Genomic DNA, 23,278 nt, shown 5'->3' on the forward strand with positions numbered 1-23,278 from the left:
AGATAGTGGATGGATAGACGATGCATAGATAGATACATAGACAATGAATAGATACAGTTAATAAATGTATAGATAGGCAATGAATAGATGGATCGATAGACAATGGATAGACAATGAATAGATGGATATGTAAGAAATGGATAGATGGATAATGTATAGGTGGATACATAGGTGATGTATATATAGAAAATGGATAGTCGATGGATAGATATATAGATGATAGATAGATAGATAGATAGATAGATAGATAGATAGATGTAGACAATGTATAGATAGATGATGTGTGATTGATATATACATGATGGATAGATAGGCAAAAAATAAATGGATAGTTAGATGATGGATAGTCAATGGAGAGATAGATAGATAATAGATCAAAAGGATAGCTGGATATATAGACAATGGATAGATGATACATAGGTGATGGATAGATATTCATAGTTACATAGTTAAATCTGGTTGAAAAAAGACAAAGTCCATCAAGTTCAACGTTCAATGGATAGATGGATATTTAGATAATGGATGGATAGACAATGGGTAGGTGATGGATAGATGACAGGTAGACAATGGATAGATGGATACGTAAATGATAGGTAAACAGTGGATGTATAGATACATGATGAATAGATAGATAGACAATGGATAAATGATGGATAGATAGATATAGACAATAGATGGATGAATAGATTATAAATAGATGGATAGATAGACAAATGAAGCAAGATGGATAGATGTTGAAAATGTGGATACATAGATGATGGATAGATATATGATGACTATAGATAGATTGTCTATGGGTAGTTTTCTGCCCTTGTACTGCATTTAAGTTGCTGCGGTAAATCAACATCAGTGGCCTTTGGATTGGGAACAATGTTCCCAAATGAGTCTGTTGTAGGAAGTATTTTTTGGCCCCACATACTGTATATGTATAGACCTCCCTGTTGGGAGCAAACACTATGGTAGCTCCTACTCCTTGGTATAACTGTATGTCTGCATAAAAATGAGCATGTGTAAGTTCATGTTATATAATCTCATGGTTGCAGTTTCTTGGAATTGTATAAATACACACTGAGCTGTCTCAGGACTAATACCACATGCCCTGACACTTTTCTCTTGGTTGGCGCAGAGGGAACTGTACAATATTATGGGCCTCGTGTATCTGTTGTTCTGATTTTTGGCTGATTTGGCTGATTTTTCTAGGTTACCACTACATTTGCCTGAGAAATGAGAAGAATGTTCCTCTGACACTGCCAGCGATCTTTGTGTATATAGAAGTGAAGGATTATGTTCCTGATACATTCGCAGGTATTTCTATTATCTCATTGGTTTAGTGTATGTCTCACAATCAGGTGCCTCTTTATTCTGCACTTTTATTCTGTTACTGTCAGATTCTAGAGTACTGAATATGGCAGTTTTGTTATGTGCTTTATAGTGTGTTTATAATATAGTCACTTGGTACCCATAACCTTATCAGCAGATCTCATACAAGGCCAAATGGCATGCTATAAGGTTTCTGATCTTCTGTGCCCCCTGTTGTAAAATATAAGGGTGTTATAAGCCACAGAGGAGTTCCATAGCAATGTATAGGCATGAGGCCAAAGGCAGAGCTTCTATACAGGTCATGGAACTTCTTATTTTAAAGCTTAATTTATTATAATATACAAGTGAGCCATGTGGCTCATAATAATACATGACATCACTAAGCACCGTTTATAACGATATTACTTACAGAATATTCATGGCTCCCTCTCTCTATGTAAATGTACATTATATATGTTGGAATGGATTCCCATAGCAGAGTATCTTTTTGTAGATGTGATTGAAGCTTTATCAAATCCGATCCGGTATGTGAATTTGATGGAGCAAAGATCAAGGCAATTGGCTGCACTCACTCTGGAAGATGAAGAGGAAGTTAAGAAGGAGGTAAAGTTGTCCTTTGTGATACTGAATATAATGCAGGGTGCTAGCACTCTTTTATTGTGGTTATGTGATAAAACCAATCAGCAGGTAGCATTTTGGGGAAATAATTTGAATAACCTTATAACTGCCAATTCAGCAACTAAAAGTGGAAATGTAATTATATATTTTTTTATGAAGAGTGAACTCTTAAACAAATAAATATAGGTTTGCTGAGAGGGCTCTTCTAAGAACATTTGTAAAGTGCTTTATTTTTGTTTCTACTTTCAAGATATTAGCAGGTTTTTGTAAATGAAGCTTTTGTAATTCCACAGCAACTGACATGGGACAATAACTATCATTTATATGGCTCAAGTGATACATGAGCAATGCATTTAACAAAGGCTGTACGGTTTTACCACTGCTGATATAATGAATGAAATAACAGCGCCACCTGCTGTGCACTCACACTCACCAGAAAATTGAATTAGTGAGCAGCGCAAATTCATGTAATGTTTTTCTGTTTGAAGTTTATCAGAGGAATATCAGATGACAACAGGTGCCGCTGTTGTTGCAAATTTGTTATAATAACCCTGGAAAACCTGCTAATATCTGGAAAACTAGGGAAATATTTTAAATTGCAGATCAGAAGAGCATTCAAAATTTCTTTTGAGGCTTTCCATTTCCCCAATGAAGTGGGGCTGCAATGCCTGCCCCATGGTGGCAGTGGAACTTATTACCTGGATCTGTCAACCCTTTTCCGTTTTCCTGGGCCCCCTATATTTATACCCGGGTAGGAGTGCAAGAAGGGGGATTAATTGGATAATAATCGGAGCAAGGTTCTGGTCCGACCAGCAGGTTTCATTCTCCTGAAGGTGGAAAGTAAATAAACGAGGTCAGTTAAGCAGAATAATGGATGCCTGGGTCTATTGACTTCCCTGGCCTTACTAATAATAAATAATACATTTTTCATAGTTTTTGTTTGTTCTGCCCAGGCACTTCAGAATTCTTCAGAATTCTTCAGAATTCTATATTTTTAGAACATTCTTGCACATGAAACACATTCATTCAACTGAATTCACTTTGCTGTAAATTATAAATGATGTGCTGATTAGTGACCTACATTTTCTTCATTCCGAATCTTTATCCGCAAGTAAAGTTAACTCGGAAAATAATGTTGGGTTGGTGTTCCTGTGGCTGTGGCTCTGAATGAGGGCACACACTTGTGTCTCCAAAGAGCAAAGTTATCTGGGGCATCAGCCGCCGGGGAAACTATTTCAGTAGCGAGAACATCGTCTTTGACCTGTATGTATTTGCAGAAAAGAACGGTGTTCAGTAGTCGTGGGACGCAGCTCATTGTTTTTTAGTTTATCAAGGGATGGAAAGAACTGGAGCATGTGGAATCTCAGAAAGATTGTGTGCCACGATGTGCCCTTCGCTGCCTATACCAGCAAAAGCAATGCCGATGGGTCAAACCAAGGCATTTTGTTATGGATTTCACGACAACATTTTCACATGTCAGAACTCCCAATCTAAGCAATAAAAGCAAAAATTTTGTTGTTCAAATGCCAGGTCCATAAAAACCTTATGCGTTTTGTGCCTCAAGGTGCCATGCTCTGAATCTTCGGCTAAGGGAAGCAGGGCACCATAGAAAGTGTAACTTGAGCAGGCACTCACTCACTCACACACACAAACTCACAGCATGCAGAATAAAGTCTAAAAAGCAAAACATAGTGTTCAAATAACAAGAGCCTTACACATTTTGTGCCATACCCCAAGCCTTTAGCTAAGGGGAGCGGGACACCATAGAACACATAAATAGGGCTGGCACTCAAAAACCGCCCAGCAAGCAGAATAAAGTCTAAAAAGCAAAAAATATGTTATTGTTCAGGTTACAAGAGCCTTGCACATTTTGTGCCACAAGGTGCGACACCCCAAACCTTCAACTAAGGGTAACAGGACACCACTCACAAAAAAGTATTTTATTGTTTAAAGAATACAGTATGTCCGTGAATAGCCTTATGCATTTTGTGTGAGGTGCCACGCAATAAAACCAGCTAAGGGGAGCTGAAGGGGAGCCACTCACAAATCCCCCCAAGGTGCTGAATGAAGTATAAAAGGCATAAAGTATATTATAGTCCAAATAACTGGTCCACAGAGAGCCTTAAGCAGGTCAGGGTGTTCACTTTGTGAACCAAAGTCTGTTTATTTAGAGATGCAGTAATCTCTCTGTGGAGAGTATGGCAGTGCCAGCATAATGGACATGTGCGTAGGGTGCAACGGTGCAGGGTGCTGAGCCTCTTCTGCCTGCATTCCCCTAGTCACTGCCAGGGGCATGCAAGGTGACAAACAGTGATGGGAGCCTGTCTTGGGTGCCCACACCTTTAGGCTCTAGGGCCTAACATTATTCCGTATGATAGATCCTGTGTCAGAGGGTCTTTTTTCTATTCCTGTGTCTGTTGCTTGTGACCTTCACCAAGTTCATTTATAATTCTGTGTCTCATGCACAAGAAATGTGACACACATATGTGTCCTGTACAGCAATCCAGAAAGCCAAAGGAAAAATTCCAGTTGAAGATGATTGTAATCCTCTTGAATGTTTGTTGTGTGAATCCTTTCCAGTTCAATCAATGGAGAGAAAGATTAAGGTATCATCTTAGTGTAAAATGTAGTGAACAAGTTGACCACTAGATGGCGCCGTATCTTTAAACCCATGTTAAGGAAAGCAAGTAGCGTAGGCCTTCCACCCTATTAAAGAGCATCCTATATAGCACCCAAAGAATGGCAGGGCTTACACTCTGTACTGGATGTCACTGTATAAGAAAGGCAAAAGAAAAAAAAAGGATCAAATAACTGGGTCACGGTGCCACAATGAGAATCACTGCATTAGGTGAATTTTCTTTCTTCGATGGTGCTTTATTAACTCTGCTTATTGGAGATTCAGTTTATACAAATGTACAAGGTGCTACAGAACGAATAAAGGGAATTGCAACTGAAACACAGAAAGAAATCTGCAGGTCTAACCCACAATCTGGAGTTAAGCAGCTGCTATAAACAATAAAAAGTCAATATTTGTACACAAAAAAGAAGAAGAAAGCTCACGGTTTGCCTTTAAAGACAATTCTTCCAAAAAATTAGGTGTTAGTACCACACTTTGACCAAAATATGTAAGCTCACGTACCACGTCAAGGCCTCTCATTGTCCTACACTATCCATTAGCATTCTAAGTATGTAGTGCATTTAAAATGAAGCAACCAATGTGACTAAGTAATAAGACCAGTTAACATACATCTATAAATCATTTTAAAGGCTGAACGTCATGTATAGGCAAAATTTGACTATGATTTGTACACAAAACATAGAAAGATAATTGCCAGCACTCGGTCTAACTCACAATCTGGAGTTGACTAGCTGCTATATATGATATATGCCAATATCTGTAAACAAAAAAAAAGAGAAAATTGCACTGGAATTGCAAGTCTGCTTGATGTCTCTAAGGGAAACTCCCTGGTGCACACACGGGGCTATGTGACATGTTTAAATCAAATTTCCATCCGGTGTCCTGCTTTCATATGTAGCGTAACAGCTGGAGAGCTGCAGACAAAATTTTCCCTTTATAAATATTTATTTAGGGGTTTTGCAAATAACCAGATAAAGGGAGTGGCTTGTGGTATCTGAGACCTTTGCACCTATAGGACCAGTGCTTCTGACAGATCCACAGATGTCCTATGAAATCCAAGCAATTTCTGCCCATGTGCATTCCACTCCATACATTGTTATACCCTTTCCGTCTCCACCCTGCTGGGGGGTAAATGTATATAGTTGAACCAAGAGAGCTGACATGTGTTAAAATTCAGTGCTGTAGTGTATGTACGGGGCTGTCAAATAGTGCACTCATAATGGTGCTTTATAGAGCAGGAGCTTGTAGGGAGGTGGTAGGGGCATCCCATAGATACATTCCTCTGTTGGTGGAGTAAAGTGTGTGTTTGGATTGGAAACCTGCTAGCATTGGATATAGGCACCAGTTGCTTAGGGCCATCAATGTAGGAGGGGGGTTGGTACCAGTGAGTCAGGTTGGTACTGGTGGTATATAAAGGCTGGAATGCATGTAGCGCCTGGAGTGAAATAAGTCCTATGGAGAAGGACAGACTTGGAATGAGACCCTCTTAGTTGGGGGAGAAGGAATAGTAGTGGAGTTTGGGGATAGTGCCAATTCCCAATTTACGGTACCCTGCCATGAGTTAAATCTATGAGTTAATTGTGCTGCGCCCATCCACAGTTATTTGTTGTGGCAACCAAATTGCTCAAAAATGGAGGAAGAAAATGCACTTTGATGAGAAAAAATGTGTTTTGATTTTTATAAACATGAAAGAAAGACAAGAAACACTTACAGACTTTATTTAACCCATACTACTACAGCGCATAACACCGGCACTGCTTAATCTGCCCTAGTCCTATACCAAATTTGTATTTGTTAGGACCATTTGAAAACAGATCTGAAAACAGATGTTTGGCCCCTGATCCGCACCAACCTGCAATATAAATATGGGTGGCTCCAGAAAGATCTGGGTTGGCTGAAAGGTCTGCTAATAATTCTCCAGCATAAATCAGATATACGACTTGATGTGACATATGATTTAGAAATGTTTGCTATGTGATTTATGCTACAGCGTATCCATGGCTTATAATTGTGGCGTAATTAGAGGTGTAAGACGGATGGTTAGGTGTTTAATCATGATGTACAAATGGTGTATTACTGCTACTTCAACCTAACATTTGTTTTCCTGCTGCAAAAACCCAACCATGCTGTGTGCCAGTCGTGAATGGCAAATTGCTGGAATGAGAGCGGGGGAAATGCGTCAGTGACTCATAACATGAGAGTGTTGGTTGCAGGTTTGGTTGAGAAATGCACAAACACATTTCTGAATATAAATAACTGGATAGTTGGATTGGTTTATAACAGTGGTGGTTTCTACTTTAATACACTTTTTTTGCTTCTTGTTGCAGGTAGAAGCCGGGGAGGCCCCATCAGAGGCAAACAGTGAGCCCAGGCCAGCTCCAGCAGAAAATGGCTTGAATCATGCTTCCACCCTCACCCCCAAGCCAACGTGCCCAACTGTACAGAGTCAGCCTGTTCCAGGTAAGGTGCTGCTCCATGTACTGTAAGGTGCTGCTCCAGGTAAGGTGCTGCATTAAAATTAAAAACCCTCAACTGGGCCAGCGGGGATCACTATTACACACTGGCTACCAAAAATAAACTACAACCAATGTATAATCCAGAGGCGTAAATACAGAGGAAGCAGACCCTGTGGTTGCAGGGGGGAACGGGAGATAATTTTGAGCAATTTCAATATATATCGGTAAAACAGGACAACCTCTGGATATTTTGGGGGTCCTAAAATATATTTGCTGTGGGGCCCAGTAACATCTAGTTACGCCACTGGTTTAAACGTTATCCATGCAAACCCATAGCCAGTAATCCTGCAGGACCCCAGGGCCAGGAATCGAGTCACTTTTCTTTCTGATTAGAATCACAAGACACCATGAAGGGTCTGTTGCATTTAAAGTGACTTTACATAGTCTGTGTTTCTAATTCAGTGTTATTCTTTTGATTCTTTAAGAGCCTGTCAGCATAGGAACTTTGTCCTACAGCTTTCCTTGCCCCTACTCACCTGCAATAGAAAGGCTACAATAAGGATGTGCATATTTCTTGTGTTGCCTTTAACCTGTCTATTTAGATGGCTCCTCTAATGGCCCCCTATTAGACATGTGCTTGTGCACTTGCATAATTCAAGGCCAAGTGTATTCAACAAATTGCAATGCACACAGAGACTTATTTGAACCCACCTGCCTCTCTGCCCTCACACTTTTCCGAGAGGTTTGCTTTGCTCACATGAGCAAAAAGAAAACAGTGGGATTGTTGGCTTTCACATTGGGCCTGTAGTTTTGTTCATGGTACTGAATGTTGCGAAAATGTGATGTAATACAATGCCGAGTTATGACATTGCCCGAACAATGTGCTCTTGTAACACCCAGGTTCTGTGAAGGTTCCTGCTAAAACAGAAGATCTCATATTAAGTGTCTTAACAGGTAAATGTACAATCATTGCTCTTGTTATTCAAATGCAAATCCCCTATATACCTAAGCATAATATGTTCATTTAAACACCATGCCATCTAAAGAGCATCAGGTTGTCCATCTGGGTTATATTCTTGACGATTCCCTTGAGGAACCTAAACCTCAACTGAATAAACCTTTTTTTTTCACCATTTCTAAAATTCCAAGAACGAGCCAATTAATTTTGGTTATTTGTGATTATTTCAACTCAACACTTCTGGGGTTTCTATCGTAACTATACGAGTGATGAGCGAATCTGAAAAATCTAAAAAATTTGTGAAACACAACGGGTGTCAACATTTTTTTACACAACAAATTTTTATACACACTACAAATGCAATAAAGTCAATGGATGTTTTTTTTTGTGCCAATTTTTTTGTCTAGGCGACTTTTTTGTTCTAATGGGCGTTTTTTTTTCTTATGGCGACTTTGTTGTCTCAGTGACAATTTTGTGGCTTTTTTATCACAGCAAAATCTTTCACGGTGGATTGTTGCCGTTTCGTGAAAAAAATTGCAGATGGCGAAATGCAGAAGTTTGTCACAAATCCACGCCTGCCGGAAAAATTCATTCATCGCTAAAAAATACCAATTTAACCCCCATGTATAATAAAAGCCACCAGGTTTGCCCAGGAGCAGTAACCCACGGCAACCAATCAAATGTTTAAGCTTTTAAACAGGTAACCAGTAAATGCTACCTGTGGATTGTTTGCTATGGGTTACTGCACCAAGACAGACATATTGCCTTTTATTAAAACCCCCCCAAGTTGTTAATTATGAACCATTTTATTTAAATCTACCTACCAGAAGAAATGTACCAGAATAAATACTTTGATTAACCATTATTAAGGTGACCATCGATATAAAGATCCGCTCGTTTGGGAATTTCACCAAACACCATATGTAGACAATAAGGGTGGTCTGATCGTGGGACCGCACCAACTAACAGATTCGGCCGTGATCCGACTGGATTTTTAGCCCTGCCCGATCGATATCTGCCCGACTTTTGGCCAGATATCGATCAGGGAAGCCCGTCGGAGGGCCCCACGCACAGGCCGATAAGCTGCCGACTCAGATCTGTCGGCAGATTTTATCGGCCGTGTATGGCTTTACTCTCCAACATTTGGGAAGTTCAAGTATCATTAATGGTTCATGAATATCATTTAATTAACTTACTTAAACGGGTGCATAGCTGTATTTTCTTGTGTTTTTCTCATGGCACAAGACAGGTGAATGGTTATTTCTATAAATATATAAATACCCACTCTTAAATGAATTGCAGAAGTGGAAGCCCAGACGATGGAGGAGCTGAAGCAGCAGAAAGCGTTTGTGAAGCTTCAGAAGAAACATTACAAAGAAATGAAGGACCTGGTCAAGAGGCACCACAAGAAAACCACCGATCTCATCAAGGAGCATACGGCCAAGTACAACGAGATTCAAAGCGATTACTTGAGGAGGAGGGCCGTTCTGGAAAAGACGGCAAAAAGGGATAGCAAAAAAAAGTATGTTCACCAGTATAAATGAAGGTTTTATTTAATTTTTGCCCAGACGCAGTAAGGACCACATGCCTTCCCATTCCTATCCCTTATAAATACAAAGCTGAGCTGCCGAACATAGACAGGGGCACATGGTGGGACTGCAATTTTGTAATTGGGCAGGAATGGGCACTAATGGTACCTATGTTCCTCCCCCGTCCTTCATGAATACATTGTTACCCCATGTATTTTTGGGTTGACTAAGATTGATGTGCAGAGGAGACCCCCATGTTTTGCCCCCATTCTTTGCACTCTGCCCTGCACTTAGTAAATGATGCCCCGTGTCTCATAAGGATCTTCATTTCTTACAACCCCCCTGAGTGTCTTACTGACTTTGTACCTCAGTAGCAGACAGCCAACAGTTTTAATTGGGTTGTGAACATTTATTAGAACATCAATTTCCTCTCTGCGTTCATTTCTAATAGATTTAAATGGGGTGGCGTTAGAACTAACCTGTAGCCCATCGGGGCATTAAAATCTAGACAATGATTATCAGAACCAACAGACAAATCAGCACAAACAAAAGCAAAGTGAATGAAACATCTAAATATTGATATATTGTACAGCTCATGATTAGAATGAAGGGTCGTCCATACTCTATAGTTTATCACTGACGGTGCGCAACATCCTTTATGGGAAATATCGAATGAAATATCAGATTGAACATTATTGAACTATACAATATATGTTTTGTGTGTAGCATTCTTTTATTGTGTATTAACCAATAATATTTGCTCTTATTCTGACACATCATTTGGTTATCGCTCTTGTTGCCGGGGGTTGAATAATGATCTTATGTGTAAATACAGTAACTAATGTGCATATTTAAACTCCCAGCTCTGATTAGTATTCTAATGGGAAATCTTTAGGTTAATGTTGCTGATCAAGAGTGTTTTCGTTATCTCTCATCTATTTCAACTTTGCAATTTGGGATTTGGGCCATGATGTGGAATTATAAATTGATCTGTTGTGCAAAACCTAAGAAGGATTACACCCAATGAAACATAAGCTAGTGGCAAAGATGATCCAACTGTGGTTTGGTCCCTTTGGTGGGAATTGATTTCTAAATTCTGCTGCTATTGCTAGCTCCCCCCCTTACTATACTCATAGATAGTGGTCTGGCTGGGATCACACACCAGAACTAAAAGCCTAAAGTGCTAGCCAATGTACCAACCAGCCACATGACCACCATGTTACATAGACCCCATTACGCTTTAACCATGCCCATGGCGCATCCAAGAATGATCAGTGTCTGCTCTTAATAGATAGCAGTGTAGAGACATTCCATGTCCTGCCATGTTGATCTTTCCAAAAAGCACTATATAGTCTTGTTGAGTAAAAGAGACGGTGGGAATTAATGACTTGAGTTGCAGAGATCTAGACATGGTTCTTCTGGCCTTTACTACCCAATGGAATCATGCCATTTGCTCCTATTTGTAGGTGCGAAACAAACAGTAGTCCGGATCATAATTCTTCCACTGTGGAACAAGATTTGAGTGCTTTAGATGCAGAAATGGCCCAGAAATTAATAGAACTGAAGGAACAACAACAGCAGCAACTTCTTAACCTTCGCCAAGAGCAGTATTATAGTGAGAAATACCAGAAGAGGGAGCACATCAAACAGGTGAGTATATATGTATATATGTGTGTGTATATATATATATATATATATATATATATATATATATATATATATATATATATATATATATATATATGTAATGTAATGGATGTTTGTTGCACCAGTTCTAGTAACCCACAGCAACCAATCGGCAAGCAGGACCGGTTTAAAAGAAAACGTACAGTATAATTAGTTCCTACAAGTTTCAATATATATGAAATAATTTTTATTTCTGTTACAACTTTCCAATCCAAGGTGGGTGTCAAATGTTATAGGGATTGTAATGACTTGCCTGATATGCCGGGTCAGTGCAGTGTCATGTTAGCAGAAAACTGTACCAACCCAGGGTACTTGCGAGAGAGCAATCCTCTTCCTTCCTTCTCCTTACATGGGTTTTCATGCACAGACTTAACACAAAGAAAGCCTACGTTTTCAAGTGAAGCGATACTTACTTGTTATATTTGTTACCATTTGGGGATCTGATTTAATGATTGAGAAGACGAGTTCGATACAATTGCAAACTATAACAGCATGCATTTGCACTAGTTGAGGATATATTAAATCAGGATAATTACATGTGCTTACGTCAGAGAGGGAGGGTTGGGGATATGTTCGCGCCATAGTTTGGGTATTTAAGGGTAAATGTTTTAATGTATGTTACTTTGACAAAGGCTGGTGTCGCAGCCGAAACGTTAGTGTGTTCAATAAAAGTATTACTTCACAATAAGTCCTGAGTAGTGCGGCTTCCTTGGGAGAGGATCGTATGAAGTTTCACGTGGCATGCACCCAGGCTATCAGAGAAGATTTATCGTGAGTGCTGGGATTTGGGGGAAGTATATATATATATATATATATATATATATATATATATATATATATATATATATATATATATATATATATATATATATATAGGTAATGTAATGGATGTTTGTTGCACCAGTTCTAGTAACCCACAGCAACCAATCGGCAAGCAGGACCGGTTTAAAAGAAAACGTACAGTATAATTAGTTCCTACAAGTTTCAATATATATGAAATAATTTTTATTTCTGTTACAACTTTCCAATCCAAGGTGGGTGTCAAATGTTATAGGGATTGTAATGACTTACCTGATATGCCGGGTCAGTGCAGTGTCATGTTAGCAGAAAACTGTACCAACCCAGGGTACTTGCGAGAGAGCAATCCTCTTCCTTCCTTCTCCTTACATGGGTTTTCATGCACAGACTTAACACAAAGAAAGCCTACGTTTTCAACCTAACATTTAGCACCCGTCTTGGATGGAGCTTTTTTTCTCTTTTAAATCCCTTAACTCCCATAAAGTTCTACATGCCACTGGTGAAAAATGACTAAATAATTTTAATTAGTGACATAAAAGGATACCCATTACCCAATACACATAAAAAGTTCTAATGTCCTCAATAAAATAATATGGGTGAGTGCAGAGGAATTCTTGTCCTTGACTGTCATCTCCCAACAGGTCTGCGGTGGGGACCACCATATGGTCTAGAACTCAAATGGGCGGATCCTTCCAATTAGGCCCACTACTTGGTACATGTAAAAACTGCAGGTCTGACCATGTATAGCCACAATAAAACAATACCTTTATGCAAGCAGAACTAGCTTATATGCCCCATACATCTGAACAAACACGAGAGTGAACGGTGTTGCTCTGTACATGTATGGAGGTATATCCACCAGGTTACCAAGAAAAAATTCTGTTTTTTCCACAAATCTCTAAAAATTCATGGATTTTCTGTATTTCTGTAAAACTCTAAAAATTCAAGATTAATTAAGTAAAAAAACCACCTCTAATACAAAAATTTCCATGTTAAAGTTGTCGGGGGCCTTTAGAAGTCAATGGGAGCTGCGCTGATCCGATTGGACCATTTTTAATCAATTCTGGCTTATAGCTTTTTATCTTTTTCTTCCACTAGGAATTGTCCAAAAAACAACATTTTTAAGAGGTTTTTTCTTCATTCATGCACTATAAATTGGGATCTTTTTAGATTCCATCTTTTTTTTTTTTTTGTAGAGAAGGTGAGTTTAGTCGTGGTTTCTAAAAGCATTAAAATGATATAAATAGGCCTCCACATATTTGAATAGAAATCAGTGGCATATTGCAAACCCTACATCTGCAGGAGGCACGTTAAGGAATGGTCAGAGGGTTCTTTATTCAGAATTGATTAAAAGCAGAAAAACAGTAAATATGAAAGGAATCATTTACAGAAGATTCTTTGGTAGAAGATGGGATGTTTCTATGTTTTTATTCTTGATAATGAAATTGATTTCCTTTATATGCCACCTTGCTCCACCTGTGGAATTGCTTTGGCTTCTAAGCACATCTCTGTTCTGTAGCACCTTCTTGACCCTTGAACCGGGGTCACTGACAATCTATGTTCAGAACCATGAAGTTGCTTGAGATATGTATGGACAGTCCCCTGAAACACAATGGAAGCTGAGCCACCCAGATGAAAGGGACATTAGAAGGTCACATTTGTGTTTTGGTGGAGAGAGTCATTGAATGAAGTTCATGATGTACCCCCCCACCATAATATTCATAACTATTATTTTTGAAGCCTTAACCAGCAGTTCAGACATGTCTTGCCAAGTGATCCCCGCAAAGTAGCTTCACTCTTCCAACTTTCACTCTGTATAATATAGTAACTCACATGTTTTTCTTTTTACCTTAAAAAGAACATATTGAGCAAACCCTTTACTTGTTTTAAATCCAATTTACATTCCTGAATTGTTTAATTATCCCCAGCTTTTCCCCTGTGTACTCTGACCAAAGAACAATTAAAGAATCCCCCCCGGGCGCAGTTTAAATTAATATTTGTTCAGATTCAGACCTTTTCAAAGATTAATGAGCCAATGGTTTCCCTACAAGGGATTCCTCTGATGAATAGTACCTTTGTTTCAGACCAAACAAAAATTCGTAATTAAAGATTTCGTTTGTGTGGGCTAATTCTTCCAGTATTTTCAATTTCCTTGATGTGCCTACATTGTGTGCTAAATCTATAAATTAATATTCAGCAATTTTGTTGTATACTTTATTTATACAGTTTATTGTATAAAACAATTATATAACTAAAGGGACATTAACAAGTATTCTAAGATTTTCTATAGCATTCAAAGGACTCTCTGGCCAATCACAAGCTGAGTTATACAGGGCTGATGATTAGAGGATGAAATATTGTTCATTCAGTAGGTAAAAAGTTCTTTTTAACTGAAGCAGTTTCTCTCCTTCCAGTTAATCCAAAAACTGACGGATGTAGCAGAGGAATGCCAGAGCAACCAGCTGAAGAAGCTCAAAGAAACCTGTGAAAAGTAAAAACCTCACTTTGTATGAACATGTAAATAAAGGCGAATTGTTGTGCTTCACGTATGATCCTGATCATCTAAATTCCCTTTACTCCACAGGGAAAAGAAGGAGCTGAAAAAGAAAATGGATAAGAAAAGACAAGAAAAGGTCACAGAAACAAAGTCCAAGGATAAAAATCAAATGGAAGAGTGAGTATTTTTTATACATAGAAACGGCGACCCTTTCCCTCATGCCCTTGGTTGTTAAGGGTTAATTAGGCATGGGTTATTATGTTTAACTTTTGGCTTGACCCAGAACATGGTCTCAGACAGGTCTAACAGAGTGGGAAAACGTGGGACTGTTAAGACTTTCCAGTGTTCCAAAGGCATTCTTGCACTTGAAGTGGTGCATAAGCTAAATATGTCATATTGGGTCGTACTACTTGCCCTTCCAGTCTCTGCAACACACTAGAATTGCTGCCCCGGGCAAACACATGTCACTAGAAAACCAAATTTTGATCATGAATCCCAATAATAATATCCATACTAGAAGTAACCCAAAGGCTTAGCCGTTGATGGAGCTTCCGCTAGGTTACCATTTGTGCAAAGCTCACATGACCTTCCCTGCATAGAATGTTCACTGTTCTATACAATATTTAAAGGTTCAACAGTGTAGCTTTTTATTCTGATAACTTTCCCATTTTCCCAACATTTTTATAATTTCATTGTTGTGTTTCTTACAGGGAGAAAACAGAAATGATCCGATCATATATTCAAGAAGTGGTGCAGTATATTAAAAGGGTAAATATTGCTATATTGTTGCATTACAGAAGTGAAGGGAAAACAAATATTACTAGTAGAAGTCAGAAAGGAATTCTGTAAAGCTTATAAAAACACAAGGGCTCAACCAAGGGCTTTTATAAAGGTCACAAAACTATGGGGGGGGGGGGTTCCAGGTCACATTGGCCTCAATCAATTCCCCCATGGCAGTGCCAATGGCAGAGCTCATAAGAAGTTATTTTTGTAGCTGTCTAGCACTGCTATTGGCACTGTTCTGGCACAGTTTAGTTCCCATAGCAGAACTGACTGGCACCCATAGTAAGGCTGTGTCCTGCTCCTCTTATTAGTAGCATGTGTTTATGTATAGTATTTATTCAAGAGCCAAACACCCTTCTTTTATTAGATATAGTGAAATATCATCATACAAACACTGCAAGGAAATAGCACTAAAATAAACAATAGCAAAGCTTTTTCTACCAATGCATCCCCTTTACTCACACACAATATACAGTATTTCACTGGATTTAACTATTACAAATGGTCCTAGTAACATTGTATTGAATAAAGTTCAAGGCATCCCCTTTACCCACACACAATATACAGTATTTCACTGGATTTAATCGATATTACAAATGCACATAGTAACTTTGTATCAAAGGCATCCCCAAATAACCTGACTGTTTGGACAGCATTTCCACTTATGTTTCATTTGAAAACATTCCTTGCTGATTCCAAACATGGCAATTAGATATTGTCCTTGGAACGGCATCATGCAGCTTTAATTAAACTGTAATTCAAAAATGCCCGTCATTTCCAGAAAACATGCCCAACCTTCATAAAGGTGACTCAAGGCCGCATTGCTAGGATTGTTTTCATGTAATAAAGCAACAAGTAGTGTAATGGTTGAGTTATAAGCTTTGTTATACTTGAAAATGCCCCTTCTAATTGATTTAACTGTGTGTTTTGCATGTACCTGTACCAGGGGATTTGGAGTGGATGAGCTTGAGCCTACCTCACAAATGGGCATAGTGTTACCACTGCACCCCTTAAAGGGCATGTAAAGGCAAAAAAATAAAATCCCATTTTTACTTTCTTTAATGAAAAAGAAACATCCAATATACTTCAATTAAAAAATGTGAACCGTTTTTATAAGAAACCTGACTGTGTGCAGTGTAATTCTTCCTTCATTTACTGCTGTGGATAGGAATTGTCAGATGGTCCCTAACTGCTCTGCAGGGAAACAATCATACTTATGAACAGCAGGGGGAGCCCCTGCCTTACATCCCAGCCATGCAGAACTCAAGCAGCTTTGTTTGTTTCTTTGTAGAACAGTCGGCGACTGTGTAGAAATTTGTATTGGATTTTATTTTTGCCTTTACATCCCCTTTACTGTTTTCAACTCCAGCTGCAGGGACAAAGTCAGATTTAAATTTAAACTGGGATTCTATTTGGAGGATTATCTTGCTGCAGCCACTGGTTCTGCAGAGTTGGAGAAAGTTTGTATTAAACAATACAACAACTATAAAATCCCCATTAGATTACATGACAACACAGGATCCAGTGCAGTCTGTCTATTCTGATTATAAATCAGTCTTGCTGTATTGGCTTCTGGCAGATATTATTTGACTTATGCTGTTTTGATAATGTATGACAATCCCTAAGCAGCCCAGACCACACTGAGCAAGTTACAAGATGGTGACCCCCTGCGTCAAACTTTGAAAGCATAAATCATTTGTTTTATTGGGCTTGTGGTGTAGTCAGTTGATGTTTAGGCTAAGGGCACACTAGGCGATAGCGCCTCGATTTGACTCGCGGCGACTTTTCGCTGCGACTTTTAATCCGCAATCGCTGTGGAAACTTTGGCGCTGGCGTCTATGGGGAATCGCGAGCGTAAAAACACACGCGGCGATCTTTTTTCTATTGTCGCTCGAAATCGCCTCGCTAGGCGATTTCGAGCGACAATAGAAAAAAGATCGCCGCGTGTGTTTTTACGCTGGCGATTTGACGCGATTCCCCATAGACGCCAGCGCCAAAGTTTCCACAGCGATTGCGGATTAAAAGTCGCGGCGAAAAGTCGCCGCGAGTCAAATCGCGGCGCTATCGCCTAGTGTGCCCTTAGCCTTATGTTTAGTATACAAAATACAGCATTTCTAGCATTATTCTATTCTAGAATTTACTTCCCCATACTGGATGCTTATGGAGTCCACATTATGGCCCTATCCATGTATTCCTGATTCAGTATGTGTCCAGTTTTAAAGAAGTGAGGTGGTAACCCAAAATCAGCAGTGACCCAGAGTACCGAGGCTGGTGTGGCTTTCTTCCAGCCCCATCATATCAGAATCTATGGACTTATATTGTGCGTGTTTTTCTTCTTGGAATCTTGCCGTAGGTCTGCAGAGGGAAACCACAGAATGATCTGCTTATTTCAGCAGCAACCCATTTCCTAATATTGGAAAGTTAAAGGAATATTTTTTTCCCATTCACTTCTTACAGTCAGGGCTCCCAAAATCAGAGGGACGGCTTGGGGGCAAGAACAATAAAATATTCCAGTATGATTAGATGTTTTCGGAGTGTGCAGCAGCCATGGCTAACCTCCAACAGGATTTGTCATGCAGAAAATTCAGTCAATTTGGATATTGTGTGAATTTCTAGTAACTCTTCATTATTAGGCACTTTCATGGACTAAAATACCAATTGTCAACATATAATGTATGCTGAATATATCACAATCTATTAATGAAAGCACTGCCCCCCCTACAATTGGGTTATGCTCCATCTTGCCCTTAAAGCATCATACGATCAGTGGGCCTTGTATCAAACTACAGATGAAGCAACAAGCAATGCAATTACAGTAGAACCACCCGTGTTGTTTAATTCAGGGGCCCAGAAAGAGAATAAATTTATATTTATAGATAATGTAAAATCTGGTAGAGGTGGTATGCATTATATATTGGTGGGACCACAAAAACACTGTATAAAATGCAGGAAAATGTAAAATCAAGGTGTGTAAAATTGAGGTTTCACACCACAAATGGAGATGGACAATGTGCACTGTCACCAGCAGAGGGCACTCTACATGGAATGTCTTTGCATTAGAAAGTTGAATGTAAATAAATCAGTGAATGAAATAATAAAGAACTGAATCCCCTGTCTGTGTTATGTGACTTTTAGTTAGAAGATGCTCAGAGTAAGCGGCAAGAAAAACTGATAGAAAAGCACAAGGAGATCCGTCAGCAAATACTGGATGAAAAGCCAAAGGTAACGTGTCCACTTCCGACTCAATTTGTGTGAAATGCTTATGTACAACTGTTGTGCTTCAACATTCGACTGTAAGATAAGTCCCAGGTGACTCCTGCTCACACCTGTGCTCCCAGCTGGGGCGGAGTCCGGAGCGTTCCTCTTGATGGAAATGGTTGAGTCCAGCAATGATGCCATTCTGGTACTTCTCTACTATTGTAAGTACAACTGGTGCAGCAGCCTTGTGCCAACACATAATTTGTTGGTGGATTGAGGTGCAATCGGACTCATCCCTTTTTCTACTGTAGTAATGGTGTCCCTCTGCAATGTGATGTAATGCACTGGTCAACAATGCCTTGTGGTGGTGGTGTTTGAAATTGCACTTTGCCTACTGTACTTGTAGTTGAACCCTTTTGTTTCCCTTTAAATGTGTAAGTGCCTTGCTGTGTCATGTACTAGGGGCTTCTCTAGTCAAATTAAAGGTTCAGTTTTGTGTGTTCAGGACGTGCCCATTGTCTGGAACCCCTAGCGGGCACCCCTAGGCCCGATGTCGTTCATCACCCCCCTCCCCTCACTTTTATTCATTCAAATTTTCATCATCGGCACCACAGCAATGGGGATTGGTGCACAGGAAATTTAAAAAACGATTGTATCTCCTGCACATCCCCAGTTTTTCTGAACCAATGTGGGTGTGGTTGGGCAACATGCCGCCCCCTAAAATCCTGCTGCCCTAGGTCCGGGCCTATGTGGCCTCTCCACAAATCCGGGCCTGCACAAATGATCAAGTGTTGCTGCTGGGGGCTTCATATGTCACTGGTCAAAAAAAGTCAAACCTGATATGTTTTACCTGCTGTCTGCCTACATTAACCTTCTGCCAGTGTTCTACTTACTCCCAGCACCCAGTATGGAATTATCTGCCTTATCTGCCAGTGCATCCAATGCTGGCACAATATTCCTTCTCAAAAACACGTTCTCTGCCCTTCTGGACCTGACTCCTGAAAATGTGTCTGAAGGCAGCAGATTGGCAGAACCCGAGGGGGGGGGGAGAATTGACCTGCTACATTGTGTCATAAGTCATGCTTTCTGCAAACACAGCAGTCCCTGGTATCAGACCAGCAGATGGCGCTGTTCCCTAACACTATGTCACAGCAAATCTGTTTATTATATTCAGCAGTTTGTGGAATAGTAACTTAAACTGAAAGAAAAAAATCTATTGATTGGTCAGTACCTCAGGGGTTTTGCCGAAAAAGGAGGGTGTTTCACGTTATTTTAGCAGCATAGCGAGCAATTACATTATATATATATATATATATATACACATACACAGGGGTAAAAGAATGAAAACTGCAATTCCAGTGAGTATATATATATATATATATATATACACAGTATATCCAATAAATGATTATGGGGGTTTAGTCTGGTTATTGATATATATATATATACACAATATATCCAATAAATGATTATGGGGGTTTAGTCTGGTTATTCATAGGGCTCCAAATAATAGGGCTCCAAACAGACAGCTTGTCCTGCATTTGGCATCAGACCTGGTTATAATGTAGGCGGAAAGGACATTTCTTCCTGGTCCCTTGGGAAAAGAACATAGAACATAATTCCATGTATCATATAATCCCTTATTTATGTCATTATGTCCTCCTTCAGTCAGGGGCCCCGGTCCTCCTGCATTGCCATATGTAGAGATGATGGGTTTGGGAATGTCGCTTTCATTTCCCCATAGAGGAGCAGGTGACATCAATATATAACTATATATTTTCCTCAAATCCAGTTTAGATGGTATATCTCCTTATGGATTAGGTGCTCATGGTGTCAGTGTGGAAGAAGGTTATGTCATTATCTGCTGTAAGAGAGATTAAATGAATGTATCTAAATAATTGCTTTTATAATATCAGACATACGTAGGGCTTCTATGTGCCTCATACTTAGACTGTAAGCTCTACAAGTCAAACATTTCATTCCTCTTAACACGTGGATTTAATTGTATGAGTTGTACTGTGTGTAGTTATCTATGTTCTGTCATTGTATTGTTCCCCTCTGACAATATTAACCCATTCTCTTAACACATAATACTGCGGGTACAAGTAGCCCTATATGAATAAAAATATATACATGCATACGTCCCTTTTCATTTGTACTATAGAAGCAAATTTAGTGCTTCTAATAGGCTCCATTCATCATTCCCATCAGCCCCTACCCCAATGGAGCTTACAGTCTTTAAGGTTCCTCTCATATTCCCATCACCCCCTACCCCTGTGAGCTTACAGGCTAAGGTCCCTATCAAATTCCAATTAGTTTCTTCACCAGTGGAGCTTACAATCTAAGGTCCCTATTACAATCCCTCATTACAAATGAGGTTCAGTGTTGATAAATGCAGGTTATGCACTTTGGCAAAAATAATATAAATGCAAGTTATACACTAAATGGCAGTGTGTTGGGAGTTTCCTTAAATGAGAAGGATCTTGGGGTTTTTTGTAGATAACAAGTTGCCTAATTTTGGGCAGTGTCATTCTGTGGCTACTAAAGCAAATAAAGTTCTGTCTTGCATAAAAAAGGGCATTAACTCAAGGGATGAAAACATAATTATGCCTCTTTATAGGTCCCTGGTAAGGCCTCATCTGGAGTATGCAGTTCAGTTTTGGACTCAAGTCCTTAAGAGGGATATAAATGAGCTGGAGAGAGTGCAGAGACTAAGTGCAACTAAACTGGTTAGAGGGAGGGAAGACTTCAATTATGAGGGTAGACTGTCAAGGTTGGGGTTGTTTTCTCTGGAAAAAAGGCGCTTGCGAGGGGACATGATTACACTTTACAAGTACATTAGAGGACATTATAGACAAATAGCAGGGGACCTTTTTACCCATAAAGTGGATCACCGTACCAGAGGCCACCCCTTCAGACTAGAAGAAAAGAACTTTCATTTGAAGCAACGTAGGGGGTTCTTCACAGTCAGGACTGTGAGGTTGTGGAATGCACTGCCGGGCGATGTTGTGATGGCTGATTCAGTTAATGCCTTTAAAGGGAATCTGTCGTCATTTTAAACTTTTTTTTTAATTTTTTGCATTTTTATAAAAAAACACACATCCATAAACACTGTCTGGCAAATAAAATGTTAATCCACAAATCCATGCATAAGTTATTTTAGTTTGTATTTTGTCATGGGGGCTTCCATTTCTGCTCATTACACATTCATCCTGTGCTGCTCTAACAGCAGGCACAGCATTACCTGCAGTGGCGTAACTAGATATTACTGGGCCCCACAGCAAATTATTTTTCAGGCCCCCAAAATGTTTTGGGGTTGACTTGTTTCTCCAATATTTATTGAAATTTTATATGAATTAGGGCCCATGGGGCCCCTATACCTCCTGGGCCCCCCTGCAGCCGCAGTGTCTGCTTCCTCTATAGTTACGCCTCTGATTACCTGTGTGCTTGGAGGCAGCCACTCTGTAATGAAAAGCCAGGTCGCACTACGACATGAGAATCTAGCTGTACACTCCCCCTCCCCTCTCTGCCCATGCCTGTGATGTTTGGAGGAGAGAGGTCACATGGTTTGCAGGGAAGCAATTACTTTCACTTTCCTACTTCCTGCTCTACAGCTGCACTAGCAGCCCCTCTTCCCACAGACACTATCAAAGCTCCTGCCGTTCTGTAAGTTTGTTCTTTGCTTTCCTTTGGAGGGGGGAGCTTTCTCTCCTTGCTGCCTTCCTAGTTAGTTTTACTGGTTACTAGATGAGGTAAAGGTGCTGTGAGTTACCTCTGCTATCCACCTCACACACACTGCACTCCTTTCCTGCCTGCAATACTTCTTTTTTCATTAACTACTTACTGCCTTCTTTCTCCTGAGCTATTTTAACCCTTCCTAGACTTCCTCTTAAGTTTTCCTGGTTTTCAAGTATGTCCTCCTTATTTTATCCTTTTTTTCTATTCCCTGTCATCAGTCCTGGGAGTTTACTCCTGTGTTTCTGCCATTCATTTTTGTGTAAACAAATATAATAAACTATCTATCCTACAGTTCAATTCCCAAGCAGCAATTCTGCCATGAAATAAATATCCTTCAGTTTAGAAGAGCCAAGAGCATAAAGTGCTTTTTGCAATTTCATATAATTTGCTTTGCTGGAAAGCTGCAGATTGTTTCTGTGCAAGACTTGCATCGTGTTATCATCAAATCACAGATTATATATTGAGTAGCATTTTAAATAATGGAAAAATGGAGCCTAATAAATGACATTTCCGGTGTTATTGTGCTGTAAGCGCTTCTCAATGTGCCTTGCCACTCCAGCCTGGGAGCCATTCTATTATCCAAAGGAAATGCCTGTAATGTGAATATTATTAAATAAGGCCATTCATCATAACTCTCTCAGTTATGGGGGGAGTTTGCTTTTCTACACAGAAATGTGCATCAGCCACGGCAAAGGCATTCTGCCAGCTACACATATAAGACTAACTGCATGGCTTTAAATGGCATTTCTTTTCTTCAATACATTACATACTGCTTATTTAACAAATAAATCTTTGAGATTGCAGATTTTAGAGTGGCAGTAACCCTCGCAGACCATAACCATTGCAGTGTATTTGTGTACATAGCAGGGAATAGGCACAAAACTGTTTGGCTTCCTTAACTGCTCTGCTCATTTTTTTCACTCATGCAGTAAGAGACTTATATCTATAAATAATAAGTTTCTTCCCCTATGTATGTTGGTCTCTTAGGTGCCTTAGCAACCAGGTATGATAACTTGTCTAGTTAAAACTTATTTTCTAGTTAAGCATTTTATGAAATGA

General features: G+C 39.6%; 1 protein-coding gene across 3 annotated transcripts in view; it reads left to right on the forward strand.

Annotated features, from left to right (window-relative positions):
- plcb1.S (phospholipase C beta 1 S homeolog) overlaps positions 1–23,278 on the forward strand; it is a 305,516-nt gene that overhangs the window by 254,633 nt on the left and 27,605 nt on the right. For 2 of the 3 annotated variants that reach the window (XM_041564337.1, XM_041564338.1), the window contains exons 22-31: positions 1,201–1,305; positions 1,814–1,923; positions 6,904–7,036; positions 7,933–7,986; positions 9,293–9,512; positions 10,986–11,169; positions 14,418–14,494; positions 14,588–14,677; positions 15,211–15,268; positions 18,419–18,505. In XM_041564337.1, the coding sequence (XP_041420271.1) occupies positions 1,201–1,305; positions 1,814–1,923; positions 6,904–7,036; positions 7,933–7,986; positions 9,293–9,512; positions 10,986–11,169; positions 14,418–14,494; positions 14,588–14,677; positions 15,211–15,268; positions 18,419–18,505 (1,118 nt within the window). Of the gene's footprint in view, positions 1–1,200; positions 1,306–1,813; positions 1,924–6,903; positions 7,037–7,932; positions 7,987–9,292; positions 9,513–10,985; positions 11,170–14,417; positions 14,495–14,587; positions 14,678–15,210; positions 15,269–17,740; positions 18,395–18,418; positions 18,506–23,278 lie in introns of those variants that run through there. The other variant, XM_041564339.1, reaches the window with a different exon arrangement.

Source organism: Xenopus laevis, chromosome 5S (assembly GCF_017654675.1).
Source record: "Xenopus laevis strain J_2021 chromosome 5S, Xenopus_laevis_v10.1, whole genome shotgun sequence".
Classification (NCBI taxonomy): Eukaryota; Metazoa; Chordata; class Amphibia; order Anura; family Pipidae; genus Xenopus; species Xenopus laevis.